This window comes from Sander vitreus, chromosome 12 (assembly GCF_031162955.1).
Source record: "Sander vitreus isolate 19-12246 chromosome 12, sanVit1, whole genome shotgun sequence".
Classification (NCBI taxonomy): Eukaryota; Metazoa; Chordata; class Actinopteri; order Perciformes; family Percidae; genus Sander; species Sander vitreus.
Window position 1 is genome coordinate 17687462 of NC_135866.1, and position 23117 is coordinate 17710578.

General features: G+C 38.2%; 3 protein-coding genes across 3 annotated transcripts; all 3 read right to left on the reverse strand.

Moving 5' to 3' along the window:
- Window positions 1-1213: 1213 nt before the first annotated feature.
- admp (anti-dorsalizing morphogenic protein) lies at window positions 1214-2986 on the reverse strand. The gene is made up of 5 exons (XM_078265179.1): window positions 2695-2986; window positions 2457-2593; window positions 2219-2341; window positions 1915-2107; window positions 1214-1638 (listed from the first exon to the last, which is right to left on the reverse strand). Exons 1-5 carry the CDS (start codon window positions 2984-2986, stop codon window positions 1214-1216), a joined length of 1170 nt encoding a protein of 389 aa, XP_078121305.1.
- A 1650-nt stretch (window positions 2987-4636) lies between these two features.
- On the reverse strand, window positions 4637-10762 carry pnhd (pinhead). Its single transcript, XM_078264347.1, has 8 exons — window positions 10746-10762; window positions 10357-10472; window positions 9722-9817; window positions 9300-9439; window positions 8708-8984; window positions 7043-7221; window positions 5840-5898; window positions 4637-4897 (listed from the first exon to the last, which is right to left on the reverse strand). Exons 1-8 carry the CDS (start codon window positions 10760-10762, stop codon window positions 4747-4749), a joined length of 1035 nt encoding a protein of 344 aa, XP_078120473.1. The 3' UTR covers window positions 4637-4746.
- Window positions 10763-16823: 6061 nt separating this feature from the next.
- Window positions 16824-19175, reverse strand: ccl25a (chemokine (C-C motif) ligand 25a). The gene is made up of 5 exons (XM_078264819.1): window positions 19069-19175; window positions 18320-18492; window positions 17898-18015; window positions 17643-17760; window positions 16824-17377 (listed from the first exon to the last, which is right to left on the reverse strand). The coding sequence occupies exons 2-5, from the start codon at window positions 18381-18383 to the stop codon at window positions 17369-17371; spliced, it is 309 nt and encodes a 102-aa protein (XP_078120945.1). The 5' UTR covers window positions 18384-18492; window positions 19069-19175; the 3' UTR covers window positions 16824-17368.
- Window positions 19176-23117: the final 3942 nt, after the last annotated feature.

Here is a 23117-nt window from a genome sequence, read left to right on the forward strand (position 1 = left end):
TAGGTACTGCTGGGAAGTACTAGAAAATGGGATATATCGTCGCTACTGGTTTCTTTTTCATGGTATTAAATTGAATTCTTTGTGGCATTAAAAGGTCTTACATCTAACACTGCTCTATGTCATACGCTGCTCTACCACACCCATCCCATCTCACTGATATGGTGGTACCATGTGAAGTACTTTGGGCTGCATATTTGTATGAAAGATGTTTTATAAATAAAGTTGAGTTGATGGCATAAGGGAAGGGGTGGAATCTTAAAGCTTTTCTTGATGTACCATACTTGAAATGATTTAGCTGCCTTCCTCATCAGAGATGTTCCAATAAAAGGTCATATGTATCCAATAAATTTCAGGAATGTTTTCAGAATACAACGATCTGAATCTATGTAAAGGAACTGCTGTGATAATGTCTCATTATACACAATCATTGACTTTCACCTGTCTGAACAGGTTCCCAAGTCGAAAATGAGAAATTGCAGCTGCTCTCTAAAAATGTGCAGCATTTTGTGAGAAATGATATTCAAAAATAGCAAGGCATCTAGGAAAAATATAATTTTTTAGTTCACCTTTTGGGGGAGAATACTCACCCTATCCCCACTGCGACATGTAGTCTTTCCTCCTTAAATACAAAGTCACTTAAAGTCATAACATAACTGCAAGATGGATTTATGAGCTTGTGGATTGATTTAGTTTGAAATGTGCCGGTGACATTTCTTTCGAATCTAATTATTATAGGTAGAAAACTGGATCATTGGAGAAGACTGCAAGCATTCTTCCAATTCCTTTTTTTGGGATTGGACAAAAAAATTCTAGCAAGAATTGTGAAAGATAAATCATTTCCTTTCCTTTAACTCAATGTTTACCATTTTGATAGATAAATATGTTGTTAATCTCTCTTAATAACACTTCAGTTTAGACCTTCTTGAAATAATGTCACATTTTTGATTATCTTGTAAATAAATTAATTCTATAATATTTTGCTTACACCATTTATTCTGACTGTGTAACAATTTACAACAGAAAACAAAATATAAACATTTACATCTTTCATAGGATATCGCTTCTATCACTGCCATATATTATAATTTATGGATATTTACATATATTACAACATCACTCATGGGACTCTGCACATTACTCATTAGTTGCAATTGACTTGACTTGACTTGATTTATGAATATCTGTGCTGCCCGACACCATTGACTAGTTGATGTCAGTGGCAGCCACAGCTTCCAGCCACCATGTCGTTATACTGTTTGAGCACCACATTTTCAGCATCATCGAAGTAGAGCAAGTTAATGGAGAAGAGCTTGTCGGGCACGCAGCACGGTTTCTCAATGCCTTTGATTAGCTTCAGAGCGTTGATGATGGACTGGACGGTGGCGTGGTTGGTTGGCCTCATGTTTTGACCCAGAGGGAAGGGGCAGGAGCCTTTGCAGTGGTAAGCGTTGTAGCCCCGGGGAGACACAATCCAGCCTGACCAGCCGATCTCCTCAAAGTCGACATAGAGAGGCAGGCGCTGGCAGGGTAACGACGCCCCTTCTTCCTCGCTGTAGTCCAGGGAGCGGGTGCTGCGGGAGGACGGACCTGACATGGGGGCCTGGGGCAGGCTGGAAGTGGCTGTGGAATCGTTTGGGTCTGGTGAGGGAAAGGAGAGTGTTTATTTATTAGAAAAATAAGAGAGATTTGTTCGAATTGTTGATGGCCACAGATAAATTCTTGTCATAGATTGAGTAACAGTGATGAGAAGATAATTGGGTCTGTGGGGTGGGGAGGGGGGCAGAGTTCCCCTAGGCCCCATAATTCTTAACTACACCCCTACTCATCAGGAGTAAGACCACAACAATACCCAAAGTGTGTAGTTTTACTATCACTGTGCATAACCTGATCAATCAAATGACATTAAAGTCTCACCTATGCTTTCAAGAGAAGTAGAGCGGCGGCGGCCGTCATCAGTGAAGAGGACCAACATGGGCTGTTTGCTCTGGTGATGGTTGCGTCCTGAAGCAAAGCGGATCAGTTTCTGATCCATCTGGCTTCCCCCTAGGGTTCGAACCACCACATGGAGCCCCATGTTACTGCCTTCATCTATCATCCAAGATCGGACCTTTATTAGAAGAAGTTCACATTAGTCAATAAAACTCCAGGATTCAGACACTTATGTTCAGAATTCACACCCTGAAGTTAATGCAGGCCTCAAAGAGAAGTGGATACTTACTGCTTGTGTAATGGTGAACACTTCCCAACCAGCAGAGTGAACTGGGATGAGTCGAGAAGACAGCAGCTTCTTATCCTGTGTTTTGTTGTTTTTGCTGGTGTCAAGCAGCTGATAAACACTAACCTGAACAAAACAGAAGAGATGGGGACTTGCAGTCATGTCCAAGGGAGCGATGCATCTTGGTGTATCCACTGTAGTTCATTAAATTGTTAACATAATGTTATCTAGTGGTACATACCTGGCAGAAATGGTGTCTGTTGAATGTCAGTGGTGCCAGAGGCTGCAGCTTGAAAAGATGGAGCTCTGCAGTGAGAATCTTCTCAGTTCTGGCCACCGTGGACAAATTGAACCTGAACTCCACCTGTTCACTGCGCACTGCAATGGAAATTATATCATTAGAGTCGAGAACAAATATCTATAGTTCAGTGTCTACATTTGCCGGTAGCAGACGTATGCACGTACAAATCAAGTCTTACATTTGTCAAAGAAGCTGCGCACAGTATTTCCCTCTAGAAGATACGGGTCCTTTGTCACACCGTCCACATCAGCAACCGTGTTGTACAGATCAAGCATGTACTGAGGTGGCTGCTTGTGTCGATGGATAGCAGGGGGGTCCTCCATCCCAAAAACTTCCAAAAGTCTCTTGATGGCAGCTGAGCGTACTTCCTCTGACTCATTGTCGGCGGTGAAATGATTCTCCAGATAGCTGAGCGGAGGCCGTGCAGCGGCGGTGCACAAAGCGGCAAAGCTGATCACAAACAGCAACATCTCTGAAGTTTGAGTAGATTCCTTGTGCGTCGGTGTCCTCGAACACAACCGGCCAGCAACTTGGAGTTGGAGTGACTGCAGAGCCTTGGAAGCTCGACTTTTTATATCAAATGCTCCCGTTCACTCTTCAATGCCCCCAAAGCCTTGGTAAACAGCAGTAAAGATGCTATTTGGTCGCAAATGTAAATCACCAATCAGCGAATGTAAAGGGAGACTAATGGCGGCGTTAACAAGGTGTGAACCCGATTGTAGATTTTATTCAAGCCCATTGTCCCCTCGTCTGGCAATAAAGGCTCAAATAAACTCATTTCAGCCTTTGAAAAAGCTTGCTTCATATTGACCAGTGACTATGTTGTTGTGGTATATATTTGTCTCTCTGATGTATCATGTTATAATAGAAGAATGTAACGAATATGAATAGAATAAGCTTGGAGCTGATCTCCTGAGGAAGTGCACTCACCATGGGAGGTTATCTGCGCCTAAACGAATCCATTAATTTAGAATAATGGGCACAGTGTTTTAAGTGAAAACCAATTACTTCGATAAAGAGACGGGTGTCGCTTGCTACACGTCGCCAGATTTACATCAGCTGAATAATCACCAATTTTTTTTTTTAAAAGAACTCCAACTATTGACCTCCTGCAATGGTATACGCTGGTGTGGTGCTTAAAAGATTAGGTACTGTAACTTTCAGCAAGTTCGTTCATTTTCTCCCATAAAACACTTTTCTGTATAGGCCTATAATTTACAGCAGGTTGACACAAGCCTCCCTGAATACAGCTTACAGTGTTATGTCATTATAGTTGTGTAAATTACAATATATCATAATGAACGGTTTGTACACTTGAAAAAGCGATAGAGTTTACCCTTTACCGCTCGTTTTTCTTAAAACTTGGTTATTTTTAATAGATTTCTTAAAGCCAACTCAATGTATTCCTAGAAAACGCAGAAATGGCTCACTGCTGTTCCATTTGGTTACTTTGATCTTTACGCACAATTACGCACGAGAAAAATACAGTTTCCCCCACTGTAATAAACATTTAAGAGATCAAAGTTTTTTTTCTACATTACGCCTTGTAAACAAGTCATAAAACCCCTTTTCTTAGGATGGCAAAAAAAAACACAAACTAGTGGTTTCACACGTTCATAACAAATGAGGAACTACCTGCACGTGTGATTTTTCAAAGGAACATTTGCTAAATTGGTTGGCTTTCATGTGCTCTTTCCCAGTGCTTCTTCAAAGACTAATTTGACCTATTTGAAACTAGACCATGACACGGATTTAAATTTATTTCAGATTTTCATCAACCCTCAGGCATGCCAAGACTTCCTCTTGTTACTGTTATATTACCTTGTTTTCTGAACTCAAACCTTAAGTTTATGTACTTATACTAATTTCATTTAAATAATAATTTGGTGGTAATAATGTGGTATAATGTGGTATAATACCTTAAGTGCCATTTGAAGTTTGATTTCTTAATAATGTACCTGAGATACCCTTCCAAAATGTTTTATGTTTTATTAGCAGTTTGGTAAAAATGTGTTGTGGTCCAATGACAAATCCTCACAGATTGTTGTATTAAATTTATTTACAAAATTATCATTTTTACATATATTACATATAATACAATAATACTTTAGGGTAGCAAATTCTTAAACAAATGGTATAGTATTTGTGGGGTCATCAATAGGCTGTGAATTAAAACTTTTCAACTCCTGAGAAGAGATTGGAAGTTGTTTTCCAGTAGGGGGCGCAGTGTTCAGTTCTGGCAAAGGCAAGAAGTGATGGAGAGGATGGTGCGTATCTGTCCATGCTGGTTAAGGAAGTTGTGGCTCTCGTAGCCCTGAGGAACACAGGAGCTGGACTGTCTTTCAGCCCATAAGTGGCAGATTGCTGGATCAGATCGACTCCTGCAAAAGAAAATTTAAAGAACATTAAAATCCCTTTGTGCACTATATCAAACATCCTCTTAATATGCTGTATATGTTGGCCGAATCATACATCCTTCACATAAATACCTGAATTATATCATCCATATATAGCCTGTTATTATGTCCAGTGACTCTGTGACAGTCAACATTTTGGAACTTTTTATTGTCCATTTCAATAAGATAATTCCTGTGTAAACCTTTTGTAAAGGTAATACAAATCTGCTTATTTGAATGTTTTACAACTGTGTAATACACAAAATGAATCCCATGCATGAAGACATAACGGCCTGCTGTTGGGGGCAGTGCAAAGCCCCAAAACCTTGATTTTAAATTCTGGTTTTATAGCCCAACATTTCCAAAGATGTCAGGTTGAAAAGAAGGAAAATGTGTCTAAAATAAGGGCACAATACATCACAAATATTTGAATTTGATAGAATGGTGCGGCCATGAAAACATAAGGGGTCTTGGGTTTGAAATTTCACTCAGTGTAAACACCATATAGCTTCAATGAAGTGCTGGAACATGTTGATATGTATGAATTGTATGTATAATAAGGGGTTCATTACATTTTTGTGTTTGTGCACAATTTTTTCTTCTTCCAGCCATAAAATCAAAGTCCAATGATATGATTAAGGAACTTCAAGGTAAATCAGGAATGAGAACCTCTTATTCTTTTCATATACTTAAGATAAACTGTTTGATAGATTACACTGTTGGAAGTCTGCCACAATCTCATAAAACCTTCAGCTTTTATTTTGAGATTGTGGCAGACTTCTAACAGAGGGACATTTGGTGTGTAGGAATTAAACGTGGGCAACATGCTGAGTGCAGAAAGTGTCAGAGCTCACAGGTAATTGTTATGAGAGGGGCAGAGGAGGTGTGTGTTTGGGAGTGTGTAGCAGCAGCTGTGTTCATGCTTACCTGAGAAGGCACCGGTTTCCTGTGGTGCAGCCTCCCAAACATCTGCCCACATCTATTTCCTGGGGAAAATTAGCAACACAGAAAGGGTAATCAGTTCACAGCTGCTCACAAATATTGACCCAGTTGAGGGGGGCCCAGCTGCTGTTTAGCATGTTAACTGCTTTGATTTGACACCTGCAGGGGCCACATGTGTTTGTGCTGCACTCACACCTTTGGTGCTGAGGCACAGCAAATGACCAACTGGTTCCAGGAATTCAACTCAAATCTTATAATTTAGTTATCATGTAAAGTCTGATGTTAAATTCACAAATAATAAATGTTGTCGCTGTGGTATTGAGAAGGTCGTGGATGAACTTTATAGTGAATGCTTTAAGTGGGGCTTTTGTGAATGGTATAAATTAGAGCTGGGCGATATGGAGAAAATTAAATATCACAATATTTTTGACCAAATACATCGATGCCGATATTGTAGGGTTGACTATTGGTGCTTTCACAAAATATTAAAACGCTGAGAGTTTTGATAAATAATCACCAATAATGTGGATACAATGACTTAAGTGTGTTAAGACAAACAATAAAACAGCTAGTAAGTCTGGTAAGTTAAGAAAAGTACTTGACTTTACTGTAATACAGTGTTTAAAACCAGAAAAGACAACACTTGTGTCATAGCACGATATTACGATATCCAAAATGTAAGACGATATCCAGCCTCATAATCGAAGTCGATATAATATCAACCCTAATTTTCTACATGACCAACAAAGCACCTCAAATCGGGTTTTGATTGTATTTTCCTGAATATAAGATGAACTGAGACTCAAATCTGCCAGTCTATCATGTGTATTGTTGCATGAATAAGCATGCAACATATCCTGCAGTCCAGCCACTGGCCAGTGGATTAGCTTAATTAAGTGCTGTCTGCCACACGGGTCTGATGAATAAAGATACTTCATTACTGTCTGGCACTCGGCTAGACCCCCATTTCCTCTCAACTTGACTATAATAGAAACTAGCATCACAAATGAATCACTCTTCTAGTGTTATGCCTAGCTAATCAAAGAAGGGATGAAGCTTATCTTGAAAGGCTGGATTTATATATAAAGTTGGATTTACACACATTTTTGTTATGGATAAACAAGACTGATGATTTATTAGAACAAGAAATAAAAAAAAATGTAGCGATCATTTAGAGTTTACACCTACTTTGAGCCTCTCATCTTTGACTCCATCTGCATTGACTATTTCATAGTAATACTCCACGTATGGGACCCTGTAGCAGCTTTCCTTCAGCTCACAGGCCGCCACTGTCTGGATGAGGTCCACTTTGTTGGGGGTTTCCACCAAAGCTGACTCAAACATAGTGGGGACACAGGAGAATCCCTCTGTGAAGGTTTAAAAAAAAGAAGGAAATGTTAAGACTTATATGGGCAGGAAGAGCAGCTCAATTATAATATGTGATCCAAATGAATATTCATTCATTTGACCTTTATTTAAACTTAAAGGATCATTGAGGGGCGGCCCTCATTTACAATGCCAACCATACAACCACAAAACAACAACACAGAAAAAGAATACACCATCATAAGAAAGATAAAAAGACAATGAAACTTTATAATTTTCTAAATTGAAAAATTGATACAAATACAATTTTGTGAAGCAAGTACAAGTAAAGTTTGCAAGATTAAAACCAGAATTCTGAATTGTCCAAAAGGCGCAATTGAGTTGATTTTAAGAAATTGCTGTAATTTGTTCCAGGAGTCAGGGACACTAAAGTTAAAAGCAGTTTTTCCATGTTCAGAGCGAGCTCGTGGAACATGAAGCAATATAACGGGATAGCCCCACCAGCCACATTTAAAACACAAGATTATCTTTGTGATCACTAAAAAACAACTTCATAAGTGGCTTTTTTTTCTGGTGCTGGTAAAAAATTGTGTATATCAGTAATATTTGGAAAAAGAGACCTAAAATAAAATGCACATGATTCTTACGTATGTACCTACATTTAGCTAAAATCTGGTTGAAAAGTAAGGATTGGGGTTTTAATTTTATCAGCAGAGTGAACCCAATGCTAGCAGTTCATTGCTGCGTTGACTATGGGCCTGCAGTGAATTACAATATAACTAAAGTATATGCTGTTATAATGGTTTACTGAGACCACAAACATACTGTTGTTCAATGTGTATCAATACATTAACACAGTGACACTGTACCCTATGTAAAGGCAGTGAAAAAAAGTTGAAAATGAAATAATGAAATAAAATGAAATATATAGAAAAGTAGTAGATAGTCATCTACTACTTTTCTATATATTTCATTTTATTTTAGGAAAAAAACATAAGTCTCATAGTATGATAAGAAAATGGCTGTATCTCAGCAACTACGAGGAGCACAATCACATATTTGGTAGGCTATCTATGAACTCAACTTAACTGAAGTTATATATGTAGCGTAAATTGTTTTAATGTCAGACATTAAATAAACCCCATTTTTCAAAAATCCGGACTTTGACTATTGATAAAAGTGTGATTTTTCATGTGATGTAAAAATGTCAAAGTTACTTGCTTAAAGCATGTTAGTAACAGATTTCAAAACTTTAGACTAATCAGAAGGAATGTTGTCACATTTGTCCTTATTGCACTTAATATCGTATTTGGGCAAATTGACCAACTGACTGCATCTTTTTGAGGTTTTGTTCAATCTTTCTATCTGTTGTGGAAACTTTCCATTTCTCAGTCAATCATTTTTTTAAATTTAATTTTATTTATTTTTTTAATTTGAGTAGCTGCTCTCTGTACGATTGAGCCCCTCTTCCTGTTTTGATTGTTGTTATTGTTATGCACAGACAGATACACACACAAACACACACACCTGGTGAGCCCTTGGACCGGGAGCATCGTCCCACGTCGATGACTGTCTCATACGGCGTCTCGGAGTAGTAAGTCTTCAGTGCGGGGACGCGGATGCACTGGGTCAACTTGATCTCGCAGTGACACTCCTCGATGACCTCCACCTCCTGGGGTCCCTCTAAGAGAAGCACCCGGTCTACACTCATCCCGGTCGGCTCACACACCTGGTTCAGCCCGCAGGAGGGCAGATGGTTCAGCGGCTCCGGACTCTCTGGAGCTGCAGGTCCGCGCGTCCTCATCTTTTGTAAGGTTGAGAGACATTATTTGTTTGATTCAGACATGTCAAAACATGTTTCTAACAGTTTTTGTTTGTTTTTTACACTTGTAGTTTATGATTAGTTTTATTACTTGATTTCTGCAGAGTTGCCCACCAAAACTCGCTTATCTTACAAACATATGAATAATGCTTTTCATACTAAAATACGTGCTTTGTGACGCTTTGAAAATAACTTCATTATCAAGTAAAGGCCTATTGGAGTTTCAGCAGAAAACGTCGACAGACAATCACACAGTTACAGCGCCCCCTTGTGGCCGTGCGGGGAAACTTCACTTACTTTCTTGCTCCTGAGAACTTCCAGCATTGAGGAATGTTTAGAGTATTCCTGCTGCCCTGCTTCATGTGCTGGCCTGGATGCCCCCCCACAGTGCGACCTGCACATTCCCACATCAACACTGACAGGACTCCCAGAGATGTCTGTGTGTGTGGAGTGAGAGAGAGAGAGAGAGAGAGAGAGAGAGAGAGAGAGAGAGAGAGAGAGACATTATCAATTTGATGTCAGACAGCAAGATAATTATTGTCATCAAGATTATTTTTTCAAAAATAATTATTATTTAAAAAAAATAAGTTTTTATTAAGCTCAGTTGCTTTTAAATTTCCAAATATGTTTGACAACTCATACTTCATGAATTCTGTGAGGATTACAGACATAGCAAATTGAAACATTTACTGATTGAAGAACATGTGGTGGTGCTTTACCTTGTCCAATGTAGACAAAGTGGCTCTGTCTTTTGCAGCACAGTCTCTGCGTGAACAGGTTTCTGTGATCTATGTGTTTGCTTAACACTCCGGTCACTATAAAAGATATCACAAACATCGGACACTGTTTTACTTGATGTAGAGTAAGCATACTCTTTCTTCACGAATTATTTAAAATATTATATTTTCCAACACTAGCAGATTCAAATCCATGACATAACAATATTGTACACACAATAGCAGGAATCCATTTTCTTTAAAGTCATTCATTTTGTTAATTATAAGCATTGATTAGCAGTTTCTTAGGCCCAGCCAGGTGAATGTTTATAACAATAGCTTTCCAAGAAAAACGCTATCAATTTCTGTTATATCATGCATGACCATTATTCATCTGGAAATTTTCATTTGGGATTTGCATGAAAAAATATATCAATATTTAGTTAAATGGAAAGTGAATTGAGCCCACCTTGCTGTACAGCCACACACCCTCTACTACACTTATGTTTACCAGTCATATCATAAGGGATACATAAGTATATTTGAGCAGATTGGTGTCAGTCTGTTTCATGAATAATTGCTTCTATACAGTACATGTCACAGCTGCAGCAGAATAGAATAGAGCAAACAGTACTTACAGGTCAGGTGGAGGGCACACAGGAGGAGAAGAAATGGCCGGGCTACATCCATGGCTTTAGTCCCAATCTGCTCCTCAGCTGCCAGATACTGAGTGTCCCTCTGCTCACTGATGCCTCTGATATTTATATGGGAGCAAGCTTCAGCCCCAAAAGTCACCTGAAAACAAGCTCTCAAAGTGGTGTGTGCTCAAAAAAGTGAGAGCTAATCAAATTTCCATGCTGAATGCTTTGTGGGATGGAGTTCTTAAAAGCAGGGGCCACTTCAAAGGATATCTCTACAGCTTGTTTGTTTCTGCAGCGAGGGACCCAGTGGCTCGAGTGTGTCGACCGGCCCGAGCTCACTCTAATGAAGTGCTTAAGTAGCCTTGAGCCATGAAAGCGTCACTCACTCAAAGGCATTAATCATCTTTTATCTCAGGGGGAAGGTGTTTAGCACCTCCAACTTAAAACAAAACCTGGCCCAAACACATAAACAGGATCAGCATGGGGGCCTGAGTCTCCCCTTCAGTAAACTCCAGCACCTTTGTGTTTATTCAACATGACACCAAATGGCCAGACCTCTCAGAGCTGCCCTCCAAATCTCATCTTTTTTTTCTCTTTAGAGGAAAGGGCCCAGATTAAGAATTAGAATAACACATTTTACAGGGAACATGTTTTCAGACATGTCAATGAGTTTATATATATAACATTTCTGGGTTTTGTCCGAACTAAGAACACAGTATAATGGAAACAACGCCCAGAATACACCTCATGTTTTGTTAATTATACATCTAAAAGGGCAACCTAAATACTCTCTTTTGTTCCCTTTCTGACATCATGTTCTAAAAAGTCTTATTTTAATTAGAAGAAAGACGGTTTGCCATGTTATAATGTTAACATTTTACTGATTCTCCATATGTTAATGAGGTGTTAATCCTACTTTGAAGTGTTGATATGATCCCCTCATTTTCACCGGGATCAACGGATCATCGTTCAGACAGCCATCAGCACTCAGACACCTTGATTAAGGTTAAATTCAACAGTTTCAATTGTTGATTCCTTTCATTAAGTTACAACAAATCTTATTGAAATGAATCATTATCCTGGTAAAACCCAGATTAAGTTGTTGTAATTACTTGATTTAATTATGTAGATCATATTATATGTTGTCAAAAGAACTGTAAAACTCTGTAAACTTGTTTTTCAAACTTAAGGGGAGTGGAGGAAAGATTAAGTGGCTTTTCTGTGAGAGCAAATGACTTGTTACCTGATTCACATATTAGTTGGAAACTCTTAGTTTTAAAATAAATGGAAAGACACACAGATTCATTTCATGGAAGACCCTTCAGTCAGCTCAACATATTACACAATGTAAATCTGGGGTCATTCCAGATGTCAGAGGCAATCTCATCAACCAGCAACCCACTAATCCACACTATCTTCAGCCTTCACAGCCAGCAGCGTGTGTGCAACATGACAATGATGGTGATAAACAGACATAAATTAATAAAAATCAAAACATAAGGAATATTGAATAATAGAAGAGGTAGAGAAAGAGAGTTGCAGTAGAAATCCTGGATAAGGTGCATCTGGGCAAGCAATCAGAAGAGCTTTTTGACCCAGAAATCTCTTGCATGGAGAAGCTAGCTCACCCCAACCCCAAGAGGCTCTACGTAGTGCTGGAGTATGCCAGTGGAGGAAACCTGTTCTCCCGTATCAGCACCAGGGGGTGCCTTTCAGACCTGGAGAGCAAGCTTGGGTTTTCTTAGGTCCTGTCTGCAGTCAAACATATGGTACTGTAAGTCAACAGCAAGCCTTTAGGTGAACATTGTGAGCATTACAGTTTGCTGTAAAATGAGAGAGGAGATTCCCAGTGCAGAACATAAAAACAACAGAATGCTTTTTTTAAGGAAAATACATCATTTTAAGATACTTTTATAGAACTAATATTTTAGAGCTGTTGAATAATGAATCCAGGCAACACTTGCTTTATTTGTGACTTTGCATTTAGGGTTTTAAGGTTCTCATACTTTAAACCAACTAATATATATGCAGGAGAGCTGATTAACTTTCTAATGCCTCAAGCATTTCTCTCTTTTCTCTTTTCCCAGCATGATAATAACGTTGAACTGAAGGCTGAGAACGTCTTCTACATCAACACTTACTGCATCAAAATGGGTGAGTTTGGTTTTAGCTCCCCAGCCGCCCCAGCATTCTGTGGCTCTCCATCTTATGCAGCTCCTAAGCTGTTCAAAGAGAACGGTTACATTGGTCAATCTGCACATATGTGGGCACTGGATATCTTGCTTTTATTTAATTATAAGCTTTTAAAGCTACTAATGGCGTTTTTCCATTACATGGTACCTGCTCGACTCGCCTCGAGTCTACTCGCCTTTTTTGGTTTTCCATTACGAAAAAAAGTCCCTGGTATCTGCTAACAGGTATTTTTTTTAGTACCACCTCCATCGAGGTTCCAAGCGGGCTGAGGCGATACCAAAAGGTGACGTATAAACCTGCAGACTACTGATTGGTCAGAGAGAATCAACACTAATCACTGCTAGCGACAGATGGGAGTGTCCTGAACAAACCCGCCATTTTTAAATAGTTTAGCTAGTGGTGTTTCATTTTTTTGCTGCCTCCAGCTTCTTTTGAAACAAAATTTTTCTTGCAGAGAGTAAAAAACAACACACCTTCGACGTTCTGTGTGTGTGTCGTGTTAGTTCACGGCAGTTTCCTGCGGCATCGCTATCAGGCATGAGGCGGTACTAAATCTGCAATGGTAAATGGAGGTCGGGGCACCGTGGCCGAGCCGAGTCAAGTCAAGTCGAGTTGAGCAGAGTAGAGCTGGTACTAGCAGTGGATAAGCGCCATAACAGGCTTAAGAGTGGTAGCCTACAGGGCTCCTATGCCATTCCTCCCTATGTACCCAGATCACGCAAGGAGATCATGAAGGGCCTCCTGAGGCCGGTTCCTGTGGAATAGCAACTGGATGAGAGGTATTGCCATAGCTTGCAGCAATACACCTGGTCAAGCTTTCCCCCATCCTTAGCCCAGATGAACTGAATGTGAAGGCAGCGCTGGAAGATCTTGGCATCACCAAGGTCCATCTCCTCAACAGCAGCCTAGACTTGAGAAACCCCATTAATGGGGCTTACCTGGTTTTACTACACTGCATCCAAAAGAGGAGGCCTGTGGAAGCTGTGGGCTACAGCCAGACTTGCACCAAAGAGTCCCAGAACAAACTCACATGGAGAGCAGGCTCAGATGGCCTGCTAAACAAACACTCCTTTGTGGTCTGTATCATCATGTAGTTTAGTTTCTTAAAAGAATAGTTTGACATTTTGGGGGAAATGCGCTTATTTGCCTTTGGTGCTTATAGGTGTATTTTTGAGCTTTGGAGGGAGCCAGGCTAGCTGTATCCCCCTTTTTCCAGTCTTTATGCTAAGCTAAGCTAATTGGCTCCTGACACCAGCTTCAAACTCAACACACAGACAATTAGAATGATACTGTTCTTTGTATCTAACTCTTGGAAAGAGGGCAAATAAGCAAAATCCCAAAATGTTTGACTATTCCTTTAACAACCCCTCTAGTTTTACCAAAGCTAAATGGACAGAATCTGATTTTGAATAGATATAATGCTATGGAAGTACATTGATGACCAATGATTTACGTCCATGTCATGCTAATGCAGGTCACTGTGAATGAAAGTGTGGACCCAATGGCATACTCTGTAACCGTACTCTGCTGTAAAATAACTAAGATAACATCAAACATTTTACAGTGGGAGCTGCATTTAAAGCAATGGAGCATGAAAGATATTTTGCATGGGGGCTGACAATGACTCAAAGATTCCTCTTTCAGTAAGGCAATAGGAATGTGGAAACATCAAAACCAGAAAAAGGCATGCCAAAGTACTAGGGATCTACCAGTTTTTTAGATCCCAATTTTGTTTTTGTTTGTTTTTGCAAATTCCATACAGATCAGATCTTTTATACAAAGAAGGATGTGGAGTTAATATCTGAATTTAATTAGGTCATTTTTATTTCTGCCAAATTGTGAATTTTCTACTCTTGTATGTCATTATATTTCAAATGTATAGTATTTTTCATTTTATCAAAACAGTAAAAATACATGTATAAATGTAAATATCTTAATTTTTAATAACTTAAGAGATGAACCCTATAATGAATTGAACTCGACATTGACCTTTGCTGACCATTGCCATTCATTGGTGTTACAAAATATTTCTGTCACATGTTAGCACAATATAATAACATATTTATTAATGACCCTGCAAATACAGTAAAAGAAATAAGCTGCCATGACAGGTTTAGGGCTTAGGTTAAACAGTACACAATATAACAACTAACACAACTAACACGCTATGTGTGTGTGTGTGTGTGTGTGTGTGTGTGTGTGTGTGTGTGTGTGTGTGTGTGTGTGTGTGTGTGTGTGTGTGTGTGTGTGTGTGTGTGTGTGTGTGTGTGTGCAAATGTTTATCAGGCAACACAACGTGGCTGCGGTACCACTTGCCAGACAGCAGCAGCCGAAAGTCTGCGGTCAGGGTGGCTGTGGTCTCTGATAATCTTCAAATAACGCTTTCTGGTCCATATGTGCTTAATCATCCTATTTCCTGTAATGTATCACATTTGTTTCAGTGTAAAGGCATTCCTCCACAAATTGGTTCCGTGTCATGTTTTCCTTCCATAGTATTTTCCCCTTGATAAAAGAACGAAAGCTAAAATTTCTGATCACAATGCCAACCAGCTATTTCTTTGTGCCCCAGCATGCAAAAGCAAAGAGCGCAGCACATTTGTCTGTTGTGATATAAACAAGAAGAAATGAAAGCCGCTGCACCAAAATCCTTTTCATGCTGCAACCCAATTCTTTGACCTCTGGGGGTGGTGCATCTATTAGTTATACAATGCAATTTTGGATGTCCATCAAAACTGTATATGCTGATAATGTCTTGGTAATTCATTTTGGATTTGTCAGGTTATCTATTACCGTTGCCTTTGGGCAATGTTGGCAGTCTATTCAAACAGATACTTTACCTGCGTGCATGGAGGATTCTCTGCTTTTTATTTGATTTCTGTTGATTGCCCTACTTGACTCTCACCTCTCAGTCAAGTCCACATTAGCTTAGAAGATGTGTTCATACCTTTCCTTTAACCAACAAACATCAGATAATTAATATAATGTAGTGCACAGGCCTGTATTGTCTGATAATGTTGCTATGGAGGCACACACAGTTTGCAAGATGAAGCCTCTGCAAGGCAAAATGTGTGGAAGTCATAAATCTCCACAAACAGCGCAGTCAAACACACTGCTGTTACTCATAGTGAGATTTTATCAGCTGCATGTCCCAATAGTTCTTGTGCATGCTCATAGAGATGAGTGAGTAATAGACGTAGATCAATGAGTAAATCCAGCACCATGTCAGATCAGATACTGCTCGGTGTAAATCACCACATCACATTCACACACACTCTCTTTGAAGCTTTATGTGTACCTGCTTTCTTTCTGCAGATACTTTGCACTGCAGTTGCAATCAGAATATTTAAATATTGGGATATTACAGGCTTAGTTTGTTAATTGTTAGATCTAATTAGCTGTGAATCCTGTGCAAAGCAAATCAACTGCAGTCAAAGTTTTAATGACTGAAGTTTCATGAGTACATAGGAAAAGAAAAACATGAATATGGGGAGCATAAAAATGTATGATTATATGCATCTTAAAGGGAAAAAGTGTGTACAAGTATTATAGCATCTAAATGACATGGGGAAAACATCTCACATTCACATGAGCCACTTATATACAGCAAGTGGAAACATCAAAATGTGTGAAATGATGAACATGTCACTTCAACAGTTATGCTGCCTACATAGCAATAATGAGTTCAGATTAGTGTTGGTTTCTTTTTATTGCAGTGATCTGTAATGGAAACTGTGTTTAATGTGAGATTAGTTACATATCTACTAGTCACATAGAACTGTGTTGTATTTAAATTGTATTTCAACTTTTGTAAAGTTAAATATTGCCAGTATAAAGTATGTTTAATGATGATAACATCAGGTGAAGAATTATACTTTATAGAAGCCTCATAAAGAAACCTTGAAATGAGACCATGTACAGACATTTTAGCGAACTCAGCCTTTTAAGGTAAACATTTAGATTGTTACTGCTGTATGCCTTGTGTTAATACAATATAAACATAATTGAACCTTGCTTACACCATACGATTCCCAGGAGAAGCATTTTCCTCATATAATTCAAACTCTTCATTAATGTATACGAGCAAGGACAGGAATGGAGTGTTTCCTTTCCTCTTTCCTCCTTTCTTTTTACATAATGTCCCCAGAAACAGTGTAAAAATGTGTTGAAATTCGAACAACATGAAAGAATAAACCATAATTGGGCCAAGAGGAAAACACTGTATAAAAACATTTATGTGTACATAATCATAAACCTTTAAACAACACTGAGAGGGCGGTGATAAAAACGTTTATTGTAATAATGTTTTTATGAGAACACATAATAAAACACAAAACATACGGGGAAAAAAACAGACATTTAAACTATTTGGAAGAAATTAAGACAGGAGTTTCTCCTTTTTCTATGACACACATTTCAAAATTTAACAATTAGTGTTTGCATATAAACAAGTATTTGATGGACATTTGGACACATCATGCAAGAAATACTCTAAATATTACATACATATTATTATCATTTACATTCCATCACCATTAATTAAACAACTTATTGAATACCTCATGAAAACAGTCACAAATATTCTCATTGAAGCAGCCATGCTATGGACAAGTGTTGCTGTGATTCTACCCAAGCTTTGACCTTTATCTGACTGCAGAGTGAAAGCAAAAGTAATGCTACAAAATTTCCTTGGCCAGCTTCCTCGACTGCCTTCCAGTAAGACACCATAAAACCATGTGTTGCTTAATAAGATTTGGCAGCTGGAGGAAAGATTACTGGGGGCCATTGTCGCATGTGGTCACCCTCAGCCTCTGGGCGATCACTGATGCTGTGAAGAGCAAAGACATCCGTTTGAACACCACTTCACACATATTTCAAATTGTTTTAAGCACTTTCAAATGTGTCATTTTTGTTGATTCTAGAGCAGCAACATGTCTTGTTTTTTCTTACTTCACGATGCAAACACTAATTTCTGAATATATTATAAACAATGATTTCCATTGGAGACTGGTTGAAAAATCTACTACTAGTGCATACTGCAGTAGTAGAGTTTTTCAAAATGATGCAGTGCAAACATCTCATTAATCACCCACCTTCCTGTGTTTCTTGTGGCCCTTTTTTGGTATTTTTTTGTCAATCTTCGTCATCAGTTGTTTGACCCATGTTTCTCTGGGGTCTGTGCAAAACTCAACCCCCTTCTTCATGGTGAAGCTAGAGCATAATTTGTGCAAACAAACGTTTATTTTGAGTAGTAGTGATAGAAACCTTCTGTTAAAATATGAAACATTTAAGAGTTTTGTAAGTCTGTTTTAAGTGGATGTTCTTATAGTCTGTGCATGTGTACTTACATTATAGCGGGGATGTTGCAGCCTCCGTCTGTCACCTGCCATCTGTACTTTACTGCACGTGTTTGAGTGGCTTTGCTCATTCTTTTCACATACCTCAAACAGCAGTCGTCAAAAGTCGCTGAATAATTAGAAATCCAGTACAGTAAAGTTAGAAATTCAGTACAATCCAGCACCACTACAATATGTACAGTATACTATTAGTTGTACAACATTAGTTGTACAACAGTCAAATAATTCAATCAAAAGGTAATTGACACAATGCTAAAGGTCTTAACAAGTCAATAAGTACACAGTGAGGCCACATCTGCCCACACAGTTATTGAGGCAATAAAGCTGCCTCATCATTTTATCTTTGCTCTGTATTAAATGCCACCTATGTGACAATACTGTCAGATACCAGCTGCTCTTTTACAGTGTCTTACTTTGTGCCAGTGCAAGGCAAAGACAAGATAGGATCAGCAGGATGATCAGCGTAGGGAAGCGCATGGTGCAGTCTGTAGTTGCAGCTCTGAATGAAGTCAGACGGATGCAAAAATGATCTGCAATCAGCCTTATCACTCTGTGAATCTCCTCCCACGCCTTTGAAACCTTGAACCTTTAGCAAATAAATATATTATATAATAGCTCTCTTATACATTCTCATATACATATGTATCTTAACACTTTGACCTATTTTTCTCGACAACTCCCTGTTGTTAAACAAATCTCATTCTCTTTGAGTCTCTTTCCATTATGGGACATGTTGACACTTGTTGAATAAAGCAATCACAGTTCTAAAACATTTGTTTTTGATGGCCATAAATGTTTCCATTATTTCTTGCTTTTTTTGTAAGAAACAAAATTAAATGTTACTGTCTGTTCACTGAATATGTGCTTTTACTTTAAATCTGTTTGACTTAAGGCATAACATTTCATTTCTTAACATAAACCTGCCGTGACATTGCAAAAAAAGAAAAAAAGCCTTTTGGCTAAATCTGACACATTTACATTGATTTGATGTGAATTGATGTGTACTTTTACTTTTAAAGTAAAGTAAAGTAAAGAATAACCAAAACAAAACTTCTACAAATTATATCAATCTTAATCTTATCTGAAATAATACGAATGACCATTACTCCAAATTAAAACAGTGCAGGGTCTCTTTTTCTATTAGAATTAACAGGTTACTCACCTCTAAAGCTCCAGGTGTATATTGTTGCTCTCGTCTTGTCTCTGTGCAGGTGAGGCGAGGCACTCTTATAAAGGCCTGAGGGGCATGGATCATATTTCCATAAACGCAACTCACCTTTGCCCCTCGACTCGTATTTCTTTTTTTCCCCGAACCATAATAACCATAATGTGTTTTTCTAAAAGATTTTGGAGTTAAACTCATTAAGGTTTTAACATCCCCTCACACAGCTACATATTAAGAAACACTCAGTCTTCCACAATGGCTGTTGAAAAAATGGGTGTATTGCACTTGTTCTTATAGAACTTGTTCTTAAACTCTTATCTAAAAAGTTCTTCTGGTTAAATCATTGCACTTAAGAACAGCATTTAACACAAAGGATGGAATAACAGACTTAGACAGTCACATATTTGTGCTAAGTTGCAACGGTTAAAGCTCATCCTGCCCAACATCCTGGCCTTATATAGTTTCAAGTGTTTTAAAATAAGCAACAGACCAGATATTTGTATCTCAAATGATGTGTTTCTCTTTGAATACAAGCACACACTCATATCGTTGTGTCCTTTTTTAATTATTAGATTGATATGCTTTTGCTCAAACAGGGTAGATATTAAAGGAAGGAACACCAAATATCTATTGATATCAATAAAACAATTATAACAATACAACATATACACTATATATATATATATTATGCACATGTACATGAACATGCATTTTCACCATGGAATGCGCACATTTCTAGAGAAATCACACTTTCAGCCTGTTAACTTGCCATAAAGTAATTTCTAAGCTTCATTTGATGATATAGAGAATGACCACCATGCGCACAGTCAGAAATGACATCCTACCTCTATTTTATGGGTATTACTTTATTGGTAAGTCATTTAGCTCTTATGCATTCTTTTAATGCTGAGATGAATTTACATTCACTGTCTCTGGCTAGCTTTTTAAGTGTAAAACATAAACACTGCATATAATTTAGAGAACATTGGTTGATGTAGGCTACAGTATAAAGTTAAAAGTGATGCTGTTGCTCATTTACTTTTAATTGTGTGTGGAAGTCCCCAACAGATGGCACAGAGCAAGTTTTATCAGGCCATAAAAGCTGTTTCACAGAATCAATAAAGCTCGCCTGAACTTGTTTGGACCCTTGGAACCGACGAGAAATAGAAAGGAATAAGTCATTAGTCACTGTGTTTTAAAGTAATTATAAGTATGTCTAGAATGAATGGCCTATATGTGTCAACTTTATTATATATATATGTATTAGAGCTGATTAATCTGAGAAAAAATAACGCGTTAAATTCCATTCCATATTGACCTTGCATACAGACAAAAATCTGGTGCCACTGATATGTCTGCGCTTCTCTCTGATGCTCTGAAACAGACGTTCCAGGAAACAAACCCCGCTGCATGTGACGCTAGTTAACACAATACTCGACAGCAGCTAACGTTAGCCTACTGCTAGCTAGTAGCTGGATTAAACACGGTTAAAATGCTGACAGCTAACGCTAAACGGTGTAAAGTTTGACTGTGTTTTACTGTAGAGGATTCAACACCGGTATGTAACAATCTGTAGCTGCCGGTGCGTTCAACACAGCCGGTGCGTTCAATGAAACTGGTAAACTACAGCCTCGTGGTGCATTTGAAGTTATTGTAAATGTCCTTTTCCTATCTGGTTGTTGTTTTTGTCCTTCAACAGCAATTTACTAGTGAAATAAGTGATTGTTATTGTTATACATTATTATTAAATCATTTAATTTTGACCATATGGCCTTAGCAATAAACAAGCCATTCTTTAATGTCACCAACTGTTGTTTAGTACCCTTTTTTTTCTTTTCTTTTTTTACTTTCTTAAAAAGTATCGGTTCAGGCACTGTTAATTATGTATGCGATTAATTTCAATTAATTAATCACAGAGTATGTAATTAATTAGATAAAATTTTGTAATCGATTGACAGCCCTAATATATATATATATATATATATATATATATATATATATATATATATATATATATATTATTTGTCCGTTTATATTGACTTGAGTAAAGTGTGACAAATAAAGCAATTACAAAATGTAGTTGATGTACATACTCGAACCAGAAAAGTGTAAAAATACACCATGTCTCATGTAAAAACCTGTTGACTCCCTCAGTCATGCCATGTTCTCAGGAGAGCTTCTTCAGAATTTCAGCTATGAACCAGATTTGAAGTAGCCTTTTTTTAGTCATATTGTTATCTGACAGGTAAGAAGCTTTGCATTAAAAACACTTGTCAGCATTGCCATATCGCATATCCACCCACAGCCTTTCCTGTTAGCTCCTGACAATAGGCATCAGTGTTACTTTCACAGAGATTTTTTGTTGAGCACTTTGTGACAGATATTAATGAGCCTTGAGTGCCTGAGTGGACATTAGAGAGCACTGTTCACTGTTTATACTTACTCACATCCAAACACCCGGCTCCAACCAATGAGGTGTATCCTGAACCTGCCCTTTTCATTTCCTTTGCCTGCAGGATACTGGTGCACACTTCAGTTGTTTACTGCATGTTTTCTAAAGCGCCCTGGTAGCTCACCTGGTTGAGCGTGTGCCCCATATACTAAAGCTCAGTCCTTACCGCAGTGGCCGGGGTCTGAGTCTGACCCGTGGCCCTTTGCTACATGTCGTCCCCCCTCTCTCTTCCCCTTTCCTGTCTTCAGCTGTCCTATCAAATAAAGGCCAAAAATGTATCTAAAAAGAATCTGAGAATTTTGTGTATCTTTCCAGTTCCCACCCAAACATTAAAGGAGTTCATATGCATTTGATTTGCTGTAATTTATTTATTATTTGCCTCAGTCTTTTGTGCAATTCTGGTCTTGCTAGGCGTGTGATTTTGATCACAATACAAAAAAAAAAGATCTTAATGTTCGATGGGAAAGCAACCTGCAACTTGAACAAGAAGAAAAAAACTAGAGAGTTGGCTGTGGTTATCTGTACTCCTGCTTGCGCTTGCATATTTGAAAAATATCGTGATGGATTAATGGCATTGAATATTTGTCAGGAGATGATGGTCCACTGGCAAAGGTACTTGGACCCAGGCCGTGTGATGATACAGTGTGTTGTCTTCAGCATTCCTTTCAGACAATATGATATGTTTTTTTATCCCATCACCGTTGCTGTAGTTTTGCATAGACATCTCCAAGAAGCCGTTTATCAGTGTGTGAGAAACTTTACTTTGGCAAACAGTACAAAACAAGTACAGCAGAGATGAGGACAGAGCGGTCTCACATGCTGTAGACTGAATAATGATACTGATTTACTTTTTTTGCAACCCTCCATTTGTAAACTGCATGTGCATGAAAAGGAAAAATGAAAGCAAACATGGAGGAAAACAATCAAAGAAGAATTTATTCTCTACCGGTTGTCTTATTTCTTTTTTTCTTTTTCTTTTTTTTTTTTATTGATTTTGAAGCATCATAGGGGTTCAGGTTTTCTGGGCATGATAATGACAAACAGAAAAGTTTCTCTCCTGCTTGGAGCATGATAAAAAAACATCTATGTTAATGTCAAAAGGTTCTGATGAGTTCATTTCATACATTTGATTAAAGATTAACTTTGCCCTGACTGTTTCAGATTAGGAAATGTCATCAAGATCAAAAGGTGTCTTACTCTTGGGGGCATGAATGTACTAGACAGCAAACTTCCCTTCAATCCAGCCATTACTTTACTTTTCTTATACCAGCAACAAAAAACATAAAAAGAAATGACCAACAAAGGCAATCCCATAATTAGCAAAGGTGAAAACAGCAATAGCAACAACAAAACAAACAAACAGGCCACAAGCCGAATCACTTTGGTCAAACAATAAAGTTGTTCTGTGTACTACAAGTGTTGCTGGAGTTTTACCTTTTTTAGACTTTTTTCCTTCTCCATGCACCTTGGAAGTGAAGTTGTGTCAGAAATCCCTACTCTGCTTCTATTTCTATAAGTATTTCCAAAAAGCACTTTGGTATAGAAGTCTAAATTTAGCATACCTGTGTGATTTTTCATGGGGGAACAAGAATTA

What these genes read in the sequence shown, in the direction of transcription:
- admp (XM_078265179.1), bottom strand. Translation starts at nt 2,986, where the DNA reads ATGTTGCTGTTTGTGATCAGCTTTGCCGCTTTGTGCACCGCCGCTGCA. An exon ending in TGTTCACCATTACACAAGCA is followed by an intron (nt 2,108 to 2,218) that starts GTAAGTATCCAC and finishes CTTCTAATAAAG; the next exon opens with GTCCGATCTTGGATGATAGA. An exon ending in TACTTCTCTTGAAAGCATAG is followed by an intron (nt 1,639 to 1,914) that starts GTGAGACTTTAA and finishes TTCCCTCACCAG; the next exon opens with ACCCAAACGATTCCACAGCC.
- ccl25a (XM_078264819.1), bottom strand. Translation starts at nt 18,383, where the DNA reads ATGCGCTTCCCTACGCTGATCATCCTGCTGATCCTATCTTGTCTTTGC. An exon ending in TTGCCTTGCACTGGCACAAA is followed by an intron (nt 18,016 to 18,319) that starts GTAAGACACTGT and finishes CTAATTATTCAG; the next exon opens with CGACTTTTGACGACTGCTGT. An exon ending in TGCAACATCCCCGCTATAAT is followed by an intron (nt 17,761 to 17,897) that starts GTAAGTACACAT and finishes ATTATGCTCTAG; the next exon opens with CTTCACCATGAAGAAGGGGG.
- pnhd (XM_078264347.1), bottom strand. An exon ending in CTTTGTCTACATTGGACAAG is followed by an intron (nt 9,440 to 9,721) that starts GTAAAGCACCAC and finishes CCACACACACAG; the next exon opens with ACATCTCTGGGAGTCCTGTC. An exon ending in GGAAACCGGTGCCTTCTCAG is followed by an intron (nt 4,898 to 5,839) that starts GTAAGCATGAAC and finishes TTTCTTTTGCAG; the next exon opens with GAGTCGATCTGATCCAGCAA.